The sequence below is a fragment of the Protopterus annectens genome, chromosome 1.part2 (genome assembly GCF_019279795.1).
Source record: "Protopterus annectens isolate FY-2018-M chromosome 1.part2, PAN1.0, whole genome shotgun sequence".
Classification (NCBI taxonomy): domain Eukaryota; kingdom Metazoa; phylum Chordata; order Ceratodontiformes; family Protopteridae; genus Protopterus; species Protopterus annectens.
In genome coordinates this window covers 555946655-555966222 of record NC_056727.1, presented here as the reverse complement: position 1 = coordinate 555966222, position 19568 = coordinate 555946655, and the positions used below count along the sequence as shown (strand labels likewise).

General features: G+C 36.8%; 1 protein-coding gene across 1 annotated transcript in view; it reads right to left on the bottom strand.

Annotated features, from left to right (window-relative positions):
- Positions 1–5967: 5967 nt before the first annotated feature.
- LOC122790111 (lysophosphatidylserine lipase ABHD12-like) overlaps positions 5968–19568 on the bottom strand; it is a 392933-nt gene continuing 379332 nt past the window's right edge. Inside the window, exon 7 of the mRNA XM_044057688.1 lies at positions 5968–11349. Coding sequence (XP_043913623.1) covers positions 11313–11349 — 37 coding nt within the window. The 3' untranslated portion in view covers positions 5968–11312. The remainder of the gene's footprint in view (positions 11350–19568) is intronic.

Genomic DNA, 19568 nt, shown 5'->3' with positions numbered 1-19568 from the left:
ATCTCCACACATTCAAATCTCACTTTCACTACATATCCCCCTCTCTATTTCAACCTAATACACTCCACTACTTTAAACTAAAACATATGTTCTGTTCATTCAATTGTCACTCACCCAAATCACTCTCTAACCTCCCACAATCAACTAAGCCCAAATTACAGCTACTGTTCACCTCCTCTTACAGCCTTTCCCTAGCAGGTGATATTCACCCCAACCCTGGACCAAAAACTATTACCAACCCCATTCCCCCTATCACAACCAATACCACCAATCTCACTCCTATTCCATCCAACATTACTAACCAAAAATTCCTAAAATTTCTTACTATAAATGCCCAAAGTCTAAACAACAAAACAGCCCTCTTCCATGCTGGGCTTTACCATACCCTGCCAGACATAGTAGCAGTCTCTGAGACTTGGCTAAAACCCCAGATTTCCAACTCTGAAATTCTACCCGCAGGTTTTCAGGCTCTTAGATGTGACCGCCCAAACAAAAAAAGGTGGAGGAGTATACCTAATTTACTCAAATCTACACTCCATCTCTGCTTACCAAAGCCCCATTCCTTAATTCAATAATGCAGAATTATTTATGGGGATACTCAAACTGAATAACTTCAAAAGCATTTGTCTCATGGCCCTTTATATCCCCCCCCTGGTAACAACACTACCACCCTAGAAGACATTCTTCTATGGGCTTCAACTAATATTAAGTTTGAGACTTACATATTAGGCAATGTGAACATCGACTGAAACAAGATCAATGGCACCAATCCATCTACATCTATTAATCTTTTTAAGTTCACTCAACTAACAGCATCACCAGACCCAACAAAAACACCCCCCCCCCCAGGTTCCACTCTGGACTGGAGCCTAGCCTCCCACCCAAATAAGATCTTACATTCACGTACCTTACCAGACACCATGAGTGACCACTACCCTGCCTTTATCCAATGAGCAACCCACTCAAAACCTCACCCTCATCAATACATCCATACTCACAACCTCACTAACTTTAATCCTTCAAGTTTCTCTAACACCCTCAAACTAACAAACTGGGATAATCTAAAACCCCTTTCCCTAGATAACGCTGTAGATTTTTTCAATACAACCTTTTTAGATATCCTAAATTCCCATGCCCCACCTAGAACTAAATGAATAACATCCAACCCTGGCTATCTAAGGATACTAAAAATCTTATGCAACAAAGAGACAAGACATGGAAACTTTATCACCAACACAAACTCCCTGAAATGCCTCTTAAATATAAACAACTCTGTAACCTAACCAAAAAACATATCATAAGTGATAAAAATTCTTACTACACTAAACTTCAAAAACCCTCAACAATTATGGACCTCCATCAACTCTCTACTAAATCCCGGTACAAAAAGTAACCCTTGTCCTGACACCAGTAAAATTGACACTGAATTGGCCACCCTATTCAACTCCTTCTTTACCAACTCCAAAGCTGAACTCATCAAGACCTTCCCCAATCACAACTCCTCCTCTCTCCTCAAAGCCACATCCCCCACATCTTCCCAACCTCCCAATCCTAACTGCCCCCCCATTTCATCTAAAGCCCATCTGCACATCCTACATAAAAAAAACTTCTGTCTAGACTTAAGCCATGCTCTCCAGCCCCAGACAATATCCCCTCTCTCTATCTAAAGCTTGCCGATGATGGCATTGCCATCCCCATCAGCATTCTCATCAATAGATCCATACAGGAGTCTGATATCCCCAAACTGTGGCATGCATGCTTTATCCTTCCCCTCCATAAAGGAGGTAAAAATAATACTCTCTCTAACTTCTGTCCAATAGCCATTCTCTCCCCAATCTCAAAAATACTTGATAAATGCATCCACCTCCAGCTCATGCCTTACCTTACTGATAATCACCTCCTCACCTCTACACAACATGGTTTTCGTCCTGGACATAGTGCAATAACTGCTCTTCTCTTTCTTAGACTTAGTAAATCATGCCCGTGATTCTGGAGAAATTGTATCTACTATCCTTCTAGATCTTTCCAAATCTTTTGACACAGTTTCCCATACCCACCTTCTAAATCATCTTTCTAATCTTAATCTCTCACAGAACACCCTATTATGGTTCAACAGCTACCTTTCTAATAGATAGCAAGATGTGAAATGGTAAACTGGCACCTCATCTTTCCTACCCACCCCTACTGGAGTTCCCCAGGGATCCATACTCGGCTCAATGCTCTTCAATGTATTTATTAATGATTTTCATGCTGCCATTCCTAATACTAAAATAGTGCAATACGCAGATGACTCAACATTAGTTTGTTCTGCTCCTAATCTCCCTGACCTCCTAGCAAAAAAGCAATTAGCCTTTTCAACTACTGAAAACTGGATGCTTCAAAATCATCTCTCCCTAAATGCTAATAAATCCAAAGTTCTTCTTTTCTACCCCTCAAAAACCCTCCACCTTGACAAACAATCTTTCAATATCTTTAGCCATACTAACTCTGCAATAGAAATTGTCCCTTTTGCTAAACTACTTGGAGTAACCATAGATGAACACCTAAAATTTGACACACATATTCAGCTAAACAATAAAAAAACTCACCAGAAACTTGGCATGCTATATAGACACTCCCAATTCCTCTCATCTTCCAGACAAACTTTTGCCACCACCTACTTACTACCTTCTCTTCTATATGGTGCTCCCCTACTTACCAACTTATCCTCTATCTCCTCAAAACTAGAAACATGTTGCAACAAAATTGCTAAATTCCCAACTAAAGCTAATTACTCCTCCCACCACTGCACATCTCTCCACCTGCTAAACTGGCTAGAACTTCCTAATCAACTCGACTTCTTTCAACTCACTACTGCCCACAGACTAATTTTCAAACCAACTTTATGCCCTGCTTTAGCACTTATCTTACCCTTTTACACCCCCCACAGAGCCCTGAGATCTGCACACCAGAATCTCCTCTCTGTATACAAACCTAAATGTCCTGCTGGTCACCTTCTCCTATCTTCTTCCCTAGCCAAAAGATAGAACTCCCTCCCTTGTTCTCTTAGACTCTCTGAAAACTACGAATACTTTAAAACTCGGCTTCATTCCTACCTTGCCCAGCATTGGAAATGTAACTGTATTCTCCCTACTTAACCTGCTTACACTCTTCTATGTATGCTTCCTCGTACATCTCCACTTATTCCTCCACCCCAGGCTGTTCTCCTAAACAGCTACCTCACTCTAAATCTAAAAACCTCCTAAACATCTGCCTCCCTCTAAGTCAAATGTAATACTAAACTACTAAAATTGCTTTTCTACCTTAAATGTACACAATATAAATAATGTTTATAGTCCTTGATCTCATCCCCTCTTACTGAGAACAATTAACCTTTGCTAACTACCTATATTAAGTTGATGCTGTTTAACTATGGCAATCACACCTTCCATGTGTGAACTCCACTTTTACTAATGTTCAACCACCTCTTTAAGAATACTCCAGAAACTATAGTCTATACTCTACTAACAGTGTACTTCCCACCTATATCTCCTCCATTTCTGATAAACTTCAACATGCTACAACATTCAAATTTTAACCTTCAACTAATAACTGTTTTCCCTATAATTGTGAACTCTTAACTAAGTAAACACTATTTTCTTGCCTCTATCAACTTAATTATTGTACAAATAGTTCTCTAAACAACTTTGTAAATATGTTTAAGAATTGTCTCGCCATTATCCATTTGTACTTTTTTACTTTACTTTGTATAATTTCATTTTTGTTTACTTGTATGTAAAATTGAGCTTTTCTCCCCGAGCCTCCACTGAAAGCGGGCTCTTTGAGCCCAGTGGACCTCCCCGGTAATCAAACTGGAAATAAATAAATAATTAGTAATCCAGACACTGGAAGAGATGATTGGGGGGGTGAGAATCATGCTAACCCCCTCGGGGGGCAGCATTAACTATTGCTTGACTGACATCTAACAGAGTCAGGTATTTAGCATGCATCAGAAAAGACCAAGACATATGAGCCCTGCCAAGGTGTGCATTAGAACAATAGCTATAAAAGAATTGCACAGAGAGGTATACATGAGTAAACAGAACATCATTATGAGGTCAAGCTGCCACTGGACATTTGAGGATAGGGCCAGTTCATAACACTGACTGTTTTTCATGACTGGCCCTCACCTGAAGTAGAAAGCATGAGCTAGTCAGGTCATGAGGGGGATGAGAGTCAGCATGTAATAGGGAAAATCGCACAGAAAAAAATAAGACAGACTGTCATGACTGTTAGTATCAAAGTAATACTGATCTCCTCCTGGTGAATCTGATTTTACTTTAAAACAGTTCTATAATGAAACAAAAGATGATTTTGAAATTAGCCAGTCAGTATACGTATTGACTGACTGAGAATTTTGACTGAGAATTCTAACATGATTATGCCCACTGTAGCTACGCATCACCTCTACATAAAATACATAAGCAGATAGTCACAGATCATAAGTTCTAAATCATTACTCATCACTGCTAATGAAAAACATTTTTGCCAATACAGCAGACTTTTAGAGAGGGCCTGATACCTATCCAGTTACTGTGAAGACAGGGTCATGAAATGCCACTGTTTTTGCCTGCATGTGGACTGCTCACATATTAATATATTGAAAAACTATACTGAACAGAGCATAACTCAAATTAGCAGAAGAATGTTATTAATAACCATGAAAGCAGCTGTACAGCAGAGTAACACAATCTGAACACATATGTACTTACGATGTTTATTTAAAAATCAGAAACAAGAAAATAATTTAACAATGTCTCAATTTCAGATTAGCAGCTAAAACAATTAATAAACAAAAATGGAAATTATGCATTAACAGCTTTTTTATTTGCAGTTAGCCCAAGTAACTTAATGAGAAATGGTCCAAAACCAACTATTACAATCAAATATATTACTATTGCTATTTTAAACTGACCAAGGAAATTGTTCTGTTTACTATACATATACAAGTCTGTCTGCTCAATACCGATTAGCACTACTTCTACTAAACTTCACAGATGCTTCCTTAATAATCAGTACATTACTTGAATGCTTAGTGAAGTTTTTACATTTTATATATATATATATATATATATATATATATATATATATATATATGGGTTCATATGAATCCAACGACAGCTCAGAATATCGACGGCAAAAGATAGACAGCGAAAACACCGACGGAGGAAAACACTGACGCTGAGAACATCGAAATGGGGAAAGGATGTGTATTTATGCGGTAGTGATGGATGTTAGGGTGCGAGTAAGGTAAGTGTGCGATGTTGTCGGTCTGTGGGGATAGGGGTGGGTTAAGTGAGTTAGGGTTAGGGCTCGGGTTAGGTACATGTGTAGTAGTGATAGGTTTTGGGTTAGGGGTGGGTTAAGTGAGTTAGGGTTAGGGCTCGGGTTAGGTACGTGTGTAGTAGTGATAGGTTTTGGGTTAGGGGTGGGTTAAGTGAGTTAGGGTTAGGGCGCGGGTTAGGTGAGTGTGCGATAGTGACGGACCTTAGGGTTAGGGTTTGGGTTAGGGTTGTCGATAGTTGTGTATGTAAGGTTTAGTGTTGGTTTGTTAGTATTTTGGTTTGCTAGTGTGGTGTGTGTGGGTTTTGGAGTGGGGATTTGTTTTGTTTGTTAATTGTTGTACTGGTGTGGAGTGTATGCGGTGTCGGGCTTTTGAACTGTCGGTGTTTTCGCTGTTGATCTTTTGCTGTCAATATTCTGAGCTGTCGCTGGATTCATATGAACCCCTATATATATATATATATATATATATATATATATATATATATATATATATATATATATATATATATATATATATATATATTAATTACATACTTAAATTCTGCACATTAGAAACTAAAATCTGCATTAGTAAAAAAATAAACTTACTACAGAGACAGGACATTTAACAGTTAATTCTGCAATTAATCTTCAAAGGCAGTATAACTGTGAGTAGTTTATTCATTATTAGCAAATGCTAGTGGGCACAACACTGACCTAGCAAACATTTAAAAAACTTATGATGAGAAGTGGTTTACCTTAAATATTTAACAAAATTGTTCTAAAAATGTAATACCACCAATGTTCAGGCCGAAAGCAACTCATTTAAGCAATGATTTACAGTACATGGTTTTGGAACATTGAAAGTGCATCAAATTAAGTCATTCTGTCATCCAAGAATACAGTATTATACAATAAGTATTATGATTCTCTAAGTCTTTGCCCAAATAGGGCATTACCATTTTTAAAAGGAAAAATGCTAGTGAATTCTTCATGAGGCATTACCAGTAGAAGAAATAAAAATCTTTGACAAGGTGCTCATGAACCACTGACATTTATTTTTGCTTCAGTTTATGTTTATTAAACTAATTTCTTGGACACCTAAACTCAAAAACAACATGTCTTTGTGCATAGCCTGTTTTTTATAAACCAATAGGAAAATACGATGGTTGTGAGTTTATTCAACAAAACAGCAGATGTCCAAATAGCAAATATCATTGCTGTAGGAACTATGAGTTATATGAGTTTTCAGCATTATGAGTTTTCAGTATTTTGAACTTTCAGGATTTTGGGCTTTCAGGATTCTGTAGCACTGCCGTATTTCTTAGGTCAAAGAAAAATGGCCTCTCTAAATTAATTCCAAATTCCATTTAACAAGGAACATAACCAATAAGTCAGTAACTATTAACACAGATAAATGCAACCTGTGTACATTACTAATGTAAAATCATCTCCTATCTTTCAGGCCTTAGCTCCATTCATTCAAAAAAAAAAAAAACCCACTGCTGTCACTGCTAATCTTGCATTATATCTGTCTTAAATTAAAATAGTCAGATTGCATGTTGTAAATATTACTAGACAATACTGAAACTGTTTTCACACAGTCTGTCAAATAAGTATCACAAGTTTTTATTTAGATGTGTACTATCAAATTATACTGCATGTCAAAAGCTGTATTACAAATAAAGCACCATGAAAAATAAGTCTAAATTTCACTCTTACTAGCATTGAGAAAGCTGAGTGACTATCCTACTGGGGATCAGCAAAGGGTGCTAGAATTGGTAGCTATGACTCTGCTAAATTTGTAGGTCAAACTTAGGTTGTCTGGGTCACAAGCAGGGCAATCTGTATTACAGAGCTGGGCACGACTTCTTTTTTAAAGATCTTAGTCTTTTCTAAGAAAGAAAAGACGTCTATGAATTGTTCCACCTTGTCTGACCTTTCTTCAAAATATTCAGATTCTTTAACATTGCAGTCAGGGCCTACAAGAAAACAGATGTGTAAAAGTCTTTAAGGGTTAGCCGTCTACCAAAATCCCACTTCTTAATCAATTTATCCCAAGCTGACAACTGGAAGTGTAGTGAAGAAACTTACTGTTAAAAGAATTACAAAGCTAAATGCAACTAAGCATGCAGTAAAAGTGTTCTTCAGGCGAATGAATTATGGGTATATAAAATGAAGAGAATGTCCACTGGTGTGGGCTATAAAAGGAGAACTACATCACTCCGCCAGAAGCTTGACTTGGTGTCCAGATGGAAGAAAGCCACTACTTGTGGAGATTCAGGCTTGAGATGACACAGGTAAGGCTGGATACAATGTGCATGTCATTTTTACTTTTACACGGACTCCCCCTGAAGAAGAGCTCCATCTACTCTTCATTCATCAAACATTTTAGCATTCAGAAAATTTTGTGAGATGCATTTTCAGAAATATATTCAGAGAGAGGAGTATGTTTCTCATGGATATTATCCAATCTTGTTAAAAATAAGTTCTTCTTCATCCCACAGTACCAACCGAGTTGACAGTTATAACAGCTCACTCACAATGTAGAGAGGTTCTGTGACAAAAGTCTTACTTTCTTATGACTGAATAATGTACAGTAACTGTAATTAAAAAGCAACTGAATTACTTGAATGCAATTCACGGTCAAACTTGAGACTTATTTGTGCATCCTCAACATGGGGGTATGTGCCCCCACACCTTCTACTACTTATTAATACCAACTCAAGACTGCACTATTGCAAGGAAATGAACAATCCCCATGACACCATGATATCAGTCTTTCAAAGCAAACCCTGGACTTGCACATTACTGATTGCACAATGTAGCATCGACTAAAGCATTTGGCACGCTATAAGGAAATTTCATTCAGGACTATATGTGCATTCTGCTTCCTCTTCCAGGAATACTCTAAGATGTTTATCATCTTACTACTACATGACAACCATGGGTTCTACCTTTAGAATCATTAAAGGGGAGGACATGCATAAGAAGTCGAGTCCTTAAGACTGTCTACTAAAATATAGTGGAATGAGAAAGTTGTACCAGACACTTAAAGATGCACAGTGACCATATATCATTAATCTACTCAATGAGCCCGCTTTGTGGTTTGCACTAAAAACTTTAATATATTACTTATGTATTCATTTAAGGGTATGCAGTATCTTTAACATGTTATTAACCTGCTCTGTGAGACAACCTGTGGGTGTACAGTACCATTAATTCATACATAATGTGGCTGCTTCTCCTTCAAAGGGTTACTTCATAAGGTCCTCTGTACTTTCCAGTTGCCTTCATCTCGTCGTTATGTAACTCTTCCATTTCAAGTAACATTTTCTGGGACCTATTTTGACATATCCTTATCCAAGTCCAGCTACAGTGGGTTTTTTTCATTTTTTTTTCCTGACTTATAGAAGAAGCCTTCTCCTATAATTTATGGTTTCTTGACAGTACCTACTTACTAATTTTGAAATATGCAGTTTCATGTGAAGCACCAGTACAGAGCAGATAAATTTAAAATAAAAAAACCTGATTTGCAGAGTTATCTTGGATGACTGTATATGCCAACTGATGTGCTTCAATCAAGATAACTCTCAACCATCATTCTTACATTTAATGTTAATAGGACTTGTATGGAAAAAAAACATAAAGGGGCTACCACTCTTCAACTGTATCCCATACCTAAAACCTTTCACAGCTAACTGTATCTAGAAAATGCAAAAATAATTTGACCTTCAATAACAGTAAATTGCTCGATCTGTGTACTATGTTATTTTCTCCACCTCTGCGAAGCAAAGTGCCATAATGCAAATGAGGTGAGAAACATTTTTGTCATTGTCTAATACTTATTCTGGTATTCTGAAGAATACATGATTTCTGGATTACTGGTTTATAATAAAAAGGTCTCAAAATAAAGAGGTGTTAAGAGTCTTAAAACTACAGCTCTCAAACACCCAACACAAACAATGAAGTGCTAATCCCACTCAGCAGAAACAAAGCAAATAAGACCAGTACCAAAACATATTTACAAAAAAAATGATAGAAAAGAAGTACATTTACAAGGAACTAGCTGGATTATTCCAAATTACAAAATGAGATTTTGGCTGGCAAACCCACATTCAAACAGGCAAACAGCAGTTTAAAAACAACAAAAAATTGTTACTAATTAATGAAAAAATGATGTTCTGATGTCCTTAACTTAAAAGATGTAGAATTACAGACAAAACGTCAAGAAGCATGTACTGAAAACAAAGTGAAGAATTTACGATGGCAAAGCCTATTGATATAGGTATAAAGTCTGACATAAGAAAAAAGAATTCAGAAGTCTTAAATGTTAAGTCCTCCCTCGTGTGTGTGTGTGTGTGTGTGTGTGTGTGTGTGTGTGTGTGTGTGTGTGTGTGTGGTTCAACTGGTAGGAAATATGCTGCTTTAAATAATGAATGAGATCCTTGGTTATTCATATGAGCACAGCCTGAAACAAAGCAAGTACAACTGAACAGAACATGACAGAATGACAACAAGTGCACTGTTGTCATCCAACCCACCAAGAGCCTTTTATTATACAAGCAGCTTAGCACTGTTGCCACCCTACCCACCAACAGCATTTTATTATAGAAGCAGTTGAGGCATAAACGTCATAGCCTCCATATGTGTGCTACAGCAAAGTGACACCCTGAACTACAACACTTTAGCTTTAACTCACAGGTCAAAGGTCACATTACCACAGCAATTAATAAAGGGTAAATAATGTAAACAAGGAATACAGAATGCATTAAACTATATCAGATAAACTTCTCCCCATTATTTAGTGCTCTTTCAGACGTGCACCAGTAATATTTACTTGTGAATAAAACCATTTTACTGTTTCCATAGTGTTACTACTGTTTCAGTTTGGGGAAGTTACTGAGATACAATAGATTACCACGTGTAATTCTGAGATCTGTAATTGTGAGTCACAGAATTCTGGGGAAGACAGGGAAACCAAAGGAGAACAGCAAGTGTTAACACTCACTGTTGTCCTTCAAAGTTATGTTTTTTCAAGCACCCTGCACCTCCCACACTTCAAAAATGCCATATCTCAGAGAAAATGTAATACTCTGAGACAAAACAATCTTGGAATTAGTTAAGTCACCATTTTCACACATTCGGTCACACTATTCCAGGGCTTGCACATTACGAGTCTAGGACTGTCAAACTGTCACCATACCAAACACTGACTAGGAAGTCTTTGAACTTAATTTCAGCAAATGGCTCACATAATGGACCTTAAGTGCAATGCCAATCCCTCATAAATGCTACAGCTATTTTTCAAATGTAACAGTTGTATATAATAAAGTCCCTCTATTTAAATTACATAGCTATCATACCACAGGGGAAAAAGCAGAATAATTAACAAAATGTAAAAACAATCAAGTGTCTGGTGCAAACAGCCATAGTTTACCCCTACTCCAAACTTGAAGCAGTTTAAATTACTATTGTTTACCTAGGTGAATTAGCATTTCCAGTAGTTTAAAACCAAGCTGTGAAGTTTCTGACAAGCATCAGCAGTGCTACTGTTATTATCAAGTACAAGCTCAATTCACTGGAATATTAGGGTTTTCACATTATTAGGAGATGGAAGTTATTTGTGAACTCCAGAAAGCAACATCTTGTTGTTAAATAATGCAAGAAATTAACAGGGGTTTGAAAAAAAAATAATTTTTTTTCACTTGAAGAAACATCTTGTGCAGCATTAACCAGGATACAAGACTATGAACAGTAACACTGTTCCCAACGCTTGAAGATCTCTTCAGGGACATACAAATAATCTGAAGCATCTGTTTAATGGATGCTGGGTATTACTGGTCATCTGTGTGCCCACAGTTCAGCCTGTACTCACACACAGTTCACTGTCTATGTACCCATGCATCAAACAGACATGCATGTCTTCTGTTTCAGTTGAAGGGAATGATAAATCAGCAACAAAAACTCTTCATGCCAAGTAGAACACAACTTGTACAAGCTTCTGCTCAGCTGTCATCTGTCTCCGGTTTTTCCAGGAACTCTCTAGAAAAACAAAGGGTTATGAATGAGACAAGAATATGGCACATACATTTAATACAAAGACAATAAAAAAGCTTAGCTAGGGTTGATTTTTTTTAATCCTTCAACATATTCCTCTCTAAAGCATAAAGACAATGAAAACTGCTTTTCAAATATCAAATTACTGATGGAGTTAATAGAAATTAGCAGTGTATCTGTCAAATATACCTCTCTAGATGAAACCCCTGATATGCAATATTATTATTTCTCCTTAATATTTTTTACCTAGGTTATTTTTATCTTTGTGCCTGTCAATCTAAAGACTACTTGTTTCCCTTCTACTGTGGTGTCCCCAGTGCAAGGAGAAGAGGAAAATGGATGGGCCACCATCAAGGCAATCATGGAGGTTGTCTGTGCCCTTGTGGAATACTGACAACATGGCAGTTTCTAGTTGGGTCCTAAACCCATGGAAGATGTGAGTACATGTATCACTGTGGGCCTTCCTACTCCTTGTTTATGCATCCAGTACTATTCACAAGCACTAAAGGCCACCATCACTGGCTTGGGAATGCCAAGTCAATGTGTCTGGTCCTAGCCATTTTGGTGCCTCTCAAGTCTTTCCTTGGTGATGATCAGTCAAGTGGAACTACTGTCCCTATCTCCCCCAGGGATAACATCAAGAAAAAAGATTAGATATGTATAAATGATAACACAAACTTTATCAGGATTTGACCTGCAGCAATTACCTTTTCATAATCAAACCTTCCCATGGCTAGACATTAATTCTGCGCTTGTGACAACAAGACATTTCTTCACAACTGAAAGAATGCATCTTGTTAACATACCTACAACTGGAGATAGGGTAGTTCTTACCCTCAGATTTTTTCCACTAAAGGACCAGAATTACATTAAGCAAGGAGGATTTGATAAAGAGACCTGCAAAAACAGGACATCAAATAACTGTGGAGAAATGCATTTTATATAAAACCTGCTGAACTGCACCATTGATACTTCTGCAAGTCAGTTCTTCCAAGGGAGGAAGAACTTGGTAGGCTTGTTGAATAAGAATCTCTTGAAGACATAGAAGAAACATTTTTACTGCACAAATTTATCTTCAAAGACATCCACTTTGACAGGTCTGATGGTTGGAGTTATCCCCTCAGTCTATCAGGAATCAGTATATTCCTTCCAAAAGTTCTTGCACTTGAGAACAGGAACAAAACAGGATGATGCAGATGTTATGAACTAAGTACTCAGCTCTTGTGCTCAACAGTATGCAGACCCCAGCCACTAGTAAGTGCCCTCCAAGTCAAGAAAAACAAAGATGATGATGATATGAGAGGTGCTCTCTGAAGTTGGTTACCTCCTTACACTGCTCCACTAACAAAAATGTAAAGGTGATCCTTCTAGTTCAATGATGTCAACAATTAATTGCATTGTGGAATTAGGATATTATAAAAGTGCAGTTGGTTGTGCATCAGAATGGGAATATATGACAGACACACTGCGCTCCATCAGTAAAGAGTTGAGAAAGGTCTTATGACTGAATATTGTTGAAGTTAACAGCACTTTGGAAGGCATACAAATTGAATTGGTAAATCTTACTTTTTTGTTTGATTTTTATACAAAGCAACCATAAAAGGCTGTGCCTGATGAAGTGGAAGTTAGAGAGATCAACTGGAAACCACAGGTTAAAACCTGCCAGACAAGAAATGTGAAAGATATACATATAAAACTGTAATTATTCAAAAAAAAAGACTGTCTCAAGAGACTCAACGAATTTCATTAACCAAATTTCATTGAGCTTCAATACATCATCTTAGGTTCATAGTTACATAGGTAGGTACTAGGCTATCGGCCCTAGGGCCTATACAAGCCTAACAAAAAAGATACCCTGGCTTTTACCACCCAAGAAAATTATTTTCCTGTGCCCCAGTTTAGCAAAGCCACAGAGGTGATCCCTGGGGTGAATTTCCTATTTCCCATCCAGTCATCAAGATTCTTCTTGAAGAGTGCTAATGGGGATTTTTGTTTGATATATATAGGTAGTTTGTTCCAGAGTATGGGAAGTCTCTGGGACAGGAATCTATCCCTCCAGCATGTTCTGTTTATTGTTGTGATAAGGTTTAGGTCCCTAGAGTGTCTAGCTCGGTGGGATTGAGATTTCTTTAAGTGGAGCATGTCCAACAGCTCTGGGTTTGACATAGCTTTGTATGTTAGGCAGAGATCACCTCTGAGTAGGCAATATGCGACGGAGTAAAGCTGCAGTTTTTTGAGACTACTGTCCACTTGTGTCCCAAGGTCTCCTATCACACTTTCAGAGTTAAGTAGACTACCATCTATGTAGTAGCTCATGGGTACAGAGTTATTACCAAAGGGGATGACAATGCACTTTTTGGCATTGAGCTTGTGGCCATGGCTTTGACACCAGGCATCTGTCTCAGTGAGGCCCTTTTGTAGGATGTCCACCCACATCGTTAGGAGTTTCAATTATGGCTCCTAGTTTGCAGTCATCTGCGAACTTCATTAGCCAACGACCTTCTGTGTTAGCCTGTACTTCAGAAAAGTAGATACCAAACAGGAGAGGACCCAGGCTGAACCCTGTAGTACTTATCACTGGTCTGAAGTCAGATTTGGAGTCTGCTATTTTCATAGTGTGGGGTCCGGCAGTGAGCCAGTTGGCAACCTATCATGTGACATAGGGATTTATACCCAGTTTAGTGAATATATCTATAATTCTAGAGTGGGGATGGTGTCAAAAGCCTTGGCTAGATCTAGATAGGCTGTGTGAACCACCTTACCCTTGTCCACAGCTTTGGTGACTGCTTCAAAGAAGTCAATCAGGTTTAGGAGACATGATCTGCCTTTTACAAACCTGATCTGGGTGGGGTCCAGACTTTGGAGATTACCAATGTCTTTGTTTAGAAGTTCCATGATGATAAGTTCCATGGCCTTGCAGACCAGGCTCATTAGGCTAATGGGGTAGTTTCCGGGGTCCATGGTGGCTCCCCCTTTTTGGAGTGAGATAACCATCGCTGTGCAACATTCGGTGGGCACAAAGCCTGAGGTGAGGCTATGATTGAACATGGTGCTTAGTTGGGGTGTCAGTTCATTCTGTAGTTCATGCAGAACGCAGCCTGGGATGTTGTCAGGTCCCATGGATACTGTGTTCTTGGCTTTGGAGATTGTGGTTTTTACCCGTGCAGCCATGATTACAGGAACTTTGCATTCTTCCAGTATAGAGATGGGCCCTTTAGGGGGTGGGGGGATAAAGTTAGTACTGACCCTATCTGCCAGGATGTTGGCAATATCAGTTGGGTCTGTATATTTAGTGCCATTGTGCTGTAACTCAGAGCAGATCTGAGTGTTGCCATTGAGATTCTTGACACAGCTATAGAATGCTTTGTGGTTGTCTATAAAATCAGTGGCGATTTTGTTTTCATAACTAGCTTTGGAGGATTTTATGAGGGATCTCAGCTTCTTACTGAGGCTGACCAGGGAGTTCTTCCAGTCATGGGATTTTACCATTTTCTGCAACAGTTTCTTTCTTCTGTTGTAAAGTTTGTTTATGGCAGGCGACCACCAGACTGGCTTCCTTTTTTTTTTTTTTTGAGGATAGCATCTTGGTCCTGTTAGGGATAGCATGATCCATGCACTCATGTAAGTGCTTATAAAGTGCATTTGTGTAGGATTCAGCAGTCGTACATCTTCTACGGAATATAAGAACAAAGAACAAAGCATAAATTTAAAATAACCCATAATCAAAACCCACTTATCAAAATACATCAAATAAAACACACAATCAATTAAAAATAAACTTCCATTCCAACTCTTTTTTAAAGCTATATGGCTTTCAAAGTTCCAAACTTTAAAATATAAACAAATGTCTTGTGCTGACTTAAAAGGTCTAGTATTTTGCCTTTTCTCCCAACAGGCAAAACCAGCTTAAGAATACATTTAAAACTCTGTATATAAGCTATTGTGGGTTTTAAAATATATTCTGCCATAGGATTATCATTCTTCATTAAATTATGTTAATTATATGTTCAGGCATTCAACATTTAAAATCCTGGATGCCTCACTAAAATACTAAAGATTACTGTCACACCATATTATATAAACTATACTTGTAGTACAACTAAAACAATCATTAACAGAAAAGGCAACTGTATTAATCATACTTAGGGGAAATATTACTGCTATAATAGGGAAACACAGTTATCCTCATGGATGAGGGTGGCCTAATGGTTAAGGTGTCTGCCTTACAAACACAAGGTACAGGGTTTGAATCTCACAAGGGATAATTGGCTAGGCTTAAAAAATGGCTCACAAGTGCAGTTAGCCTAGTACTAACCTATGAACCTGCCTATGAGCTTTGTAGCTTACTTTTAATTTGTTCTCTATTAACATGACTATGTACCAGATAATCAAATTATGTCCTTGTGCATAACAAATCTTAGGCTTAATCTAATGATACTTTGCCAAGCGTGAATCTTTTTTTAAATTCCCAAAAATCTAAAAAATCTAAAATAAAGCAGAAAATACCTCACTAAAATTAGTTAACCCATTCACATAATAGAAAGTTATTATTAACACCACTGTGGTTATTAACTACTGATCTCCCAGCATGCACCATAAATAAATCAGTATTACTTAATAAAAGTCCCTCTGGTACTGATGCAGTTTTTCTAGAAAGCACTTTTGGTACAGGAAACATCAAAACTACATTGTATAAAACAATTAATTTGGTCAGCTTTGCTTTAAAAATATACTATTTACTACAAGCCCTGCTAGCCGAGGCCAATTCTCCATATGACAATTTAAAGGGGACACATTTTTCTCTACCCAATTTAGTATCTACATGGTCACTTTTCTTAAGCAAACACAAGTGTAAAAAATCAATACTTTAGTCTGAACATTGATAACTAAATATCAGACCAAAATCATTACCCAATTCTTCAACAATATTCCCAGACTCATTTCTATACATATTACAAAAAATCATCAATATAATCAAAATACAAAACATTATATTTATAAAAAATAGAATAAATATTAGAAGCATAAGTACTTAATTTCAAAGAAGGCCATAAATAAATAAATTAGCATGAGGGCAAAACACCCCATAGTTGTTCCTTTCCTTTATAATTAAAGCTGCTCATCAAACATATAAAATATTTAAAGCAAAAATCCACCAACTAAATAATACAATCAGAAGTAGAATCATTCCCTAAAATAACACAAAGCTAATATCCTATATAAACACTGTATGTGTGTGTATATGTGTGCGTGTATATATATATATATATATATATATATATATATATATATATACATATATATATATATATATATATATATATATATATATATATACACATATATGTAATGGGTCTACTTCACATGACTGAAAACTCAAAATACTGAATTTCATTTGACTGAGACCACAATACCTACTTTTCCAAATACTGAAAACTCATTTGACTGAGTCTCATTATACTGAAAGCTTACAGTGCTGAATTTCAAAATACTGAATGTTAAGCCATAGACGTTATGTGTTTTTCCCTTCACCTGTGACTTGCTTGTAAAAAAAAAAAAACATTACCGTAACTTAAAGTGCCGACTATCAGAATACTGATAGTTGCATAGAAAGTAGTGTTGTAGCATTTATAAATGTGGGTATGTCTCTCTATATTTTATTGGGAAGTATCTAAAGTAATATGGTGGACATTTCATGCAATCCCGGCAGTATGTACAGTACTGTAAGGTAAGTAAAAGGTATATGCCCTTTTCCCCACTGTAATGCGATCCTGGAGTTACTATATATAGATTGGAGGTGTGCGGGGTGCAGCACCTCATATTAGGCAGTGTGGGGGGCATAGCCCTCTACCTAGTTTCGCTTTACATTGCCCAGTTTCTGTTAAGAAGGTAAATAAGTAGTTTTTAAGTTTTGGAAAGAGTTAGTCATTGGTGTTGTATGTGTGCATGTCTATGGCTTAACATTCAGTATTTTGAAAATTCAGCACTGTAAGCTTTCAGTATAATGAGACTTAATCAAATGAATTTTCAGTATTTTGAAAATTAGGTATTGTGGTCTTAGTTAAATAAAATTCAGTATTTGGAGTTTTCAGTGATGTGAAGTAGACCCATAAATACATACATATATATATATATATATATATTTATGTGCACACACATACATATGTGTATGTATGTGTATGTGTATATATACATATATATATATATACACATATATATATATATATATATATATATACATATATATATATATATATATAAAAATGTATATATTTATATATATGTATCTTCTTACTGAGGCTGACCAGGGAGTTCTTCCAGTCATGGGATTTTACCATTTTCTGCAACAGTTTCTTTCTTCTGTTGTAAAGTTTGTTTATGGCAGGCGACCACCAGACTGGCTTCCTTTTTTTTTTTTTTGAGGATAGCATCTTGGTCCTGTTAGGGATAGCATGATCCATGCACTCATGTAAGTGCTTATAAAGTGCATTTGTGTAGGATTCAGCAGTCGTACATCTTCTACGGAATATAAGAACAAAGAACAAAGCATAAATTTAAAATAACCCATAATCAAAACCCACTTATCAAAATACATCAAATAAAACACACAATCAATTAAAAATAAACTTCCATTCCAACTCTTTTTTAAAGCTATATGGCTTTCAAAGTTCCAAACTTTAAAATATAAACAAATGTCTTGTGCTGACTTAAAAGGTCTAGTATTTTGCCTTTTCTCCCAACAGGCAAAACCAGCTTAAGAATACATTTAAAACTCTGTATATCGCTATTGTGGGTTTTAAAAATATATTCTGCCATAGGATTATCATTCTTCATTAAATTATGTTAATTATATGTTCAGGCATTCAACATTTAAAAATCCTGGATGCCTCACTAAAATACTAAAGATTACTGTCACACCATATTATATAAACTATACTTGTAGTACAACTAAAACAATCATTAACAGAAAAGGCAACTGTATTAATCATACTTAGGGGAAATATTACTGCTATAATAGGGAAACACAGTTATCCTCATGGATGAGGGTGGCCTAATGGTTAAGGTGTCTGCCTTACAAACACAAGGTACAGGGTTTGAATCTCACAAGGGATAATTGGCTAGGCTTAAAAAAATGGCTCACAAGTGCAGTTAGCCTAGTACTAACCTATGAACCTGCCTATGAGCTTTGTAGCTTACTTTTAATTTGTTCTCTATTAACATGACTATGTACCAGATAATCAAATTATGTCCTTGTGCATAACAAATCTTAGGCTTAATCTAATGATACTTTGCCAAACGTGAATCTTTTTTTTAAATTCCCAAAAATCTAAAAAAATCTAAAATAAAGCAGAAAATACCTCACTAAAATTAGTTAACCCATTCACATAATAGAAAGTTATTATTAACACCACTGTGGTTATTAACTACTGATCTCCCAGCATGCACCATAAATAAATCAGTATTACTTAATAAAAGTCCCTCTGGTACTGATGCAGTTTTTCTAGAAAGCACTTTTGGTACAGGAAACATCAAAACTACATTGTATAAAACAATTGAATTTTCACAACTTTAAAATATGCTGTTTTCTGGAAATCATCTTTCTGTCGATCCTTTCATCCACCTGTCATACTCTATTCCTTCCTTTATCCTTCCTGTCTCTCTCTTATCTCTCTCTCATTCCTCCATTTCCTTGTACTATTATCCATTCCTCTATCCATCCACTCTAGGGTACAATGTCTTTCTCTCTCTCTCTCTCCTCTCTCTCTCTCTCTCTCTGTAGTCCTTTCTCATTCCATATATCTTCCCCTTATCCTTTCATTCTTATCTCATGTTCCTAAGTACCATTTGTCCATTTATTTCCTCTCCTCTTTTCTCTGTTCCATATCTCAATTAGAACATTCAGCATTATCCTCTTCTCTGTCCTGTTATCCATTCCTTCGTGTCATTCCTTTGTTCCTGTCTATGTATCCTCCATTATTGATGTTTCCATAAAATGTCTTTCTTTATTTCTTTCTTTCTCTATTTTTTCTATTCCACTCATTATTTTCCATGTTTCCTCCTCTCTTTTCCTCCACCTTTTCTTCCTCCTCTCCTCTCTCTCTCTCCTCTCTCTCACCTCTCTTTCTGTCTCTTTCTCTCCTCTCTCTCTCCTGTTTATTTATTCTTATCTCTCTCTCTCTCCTTGTGTCTCTTTCTATCACTCA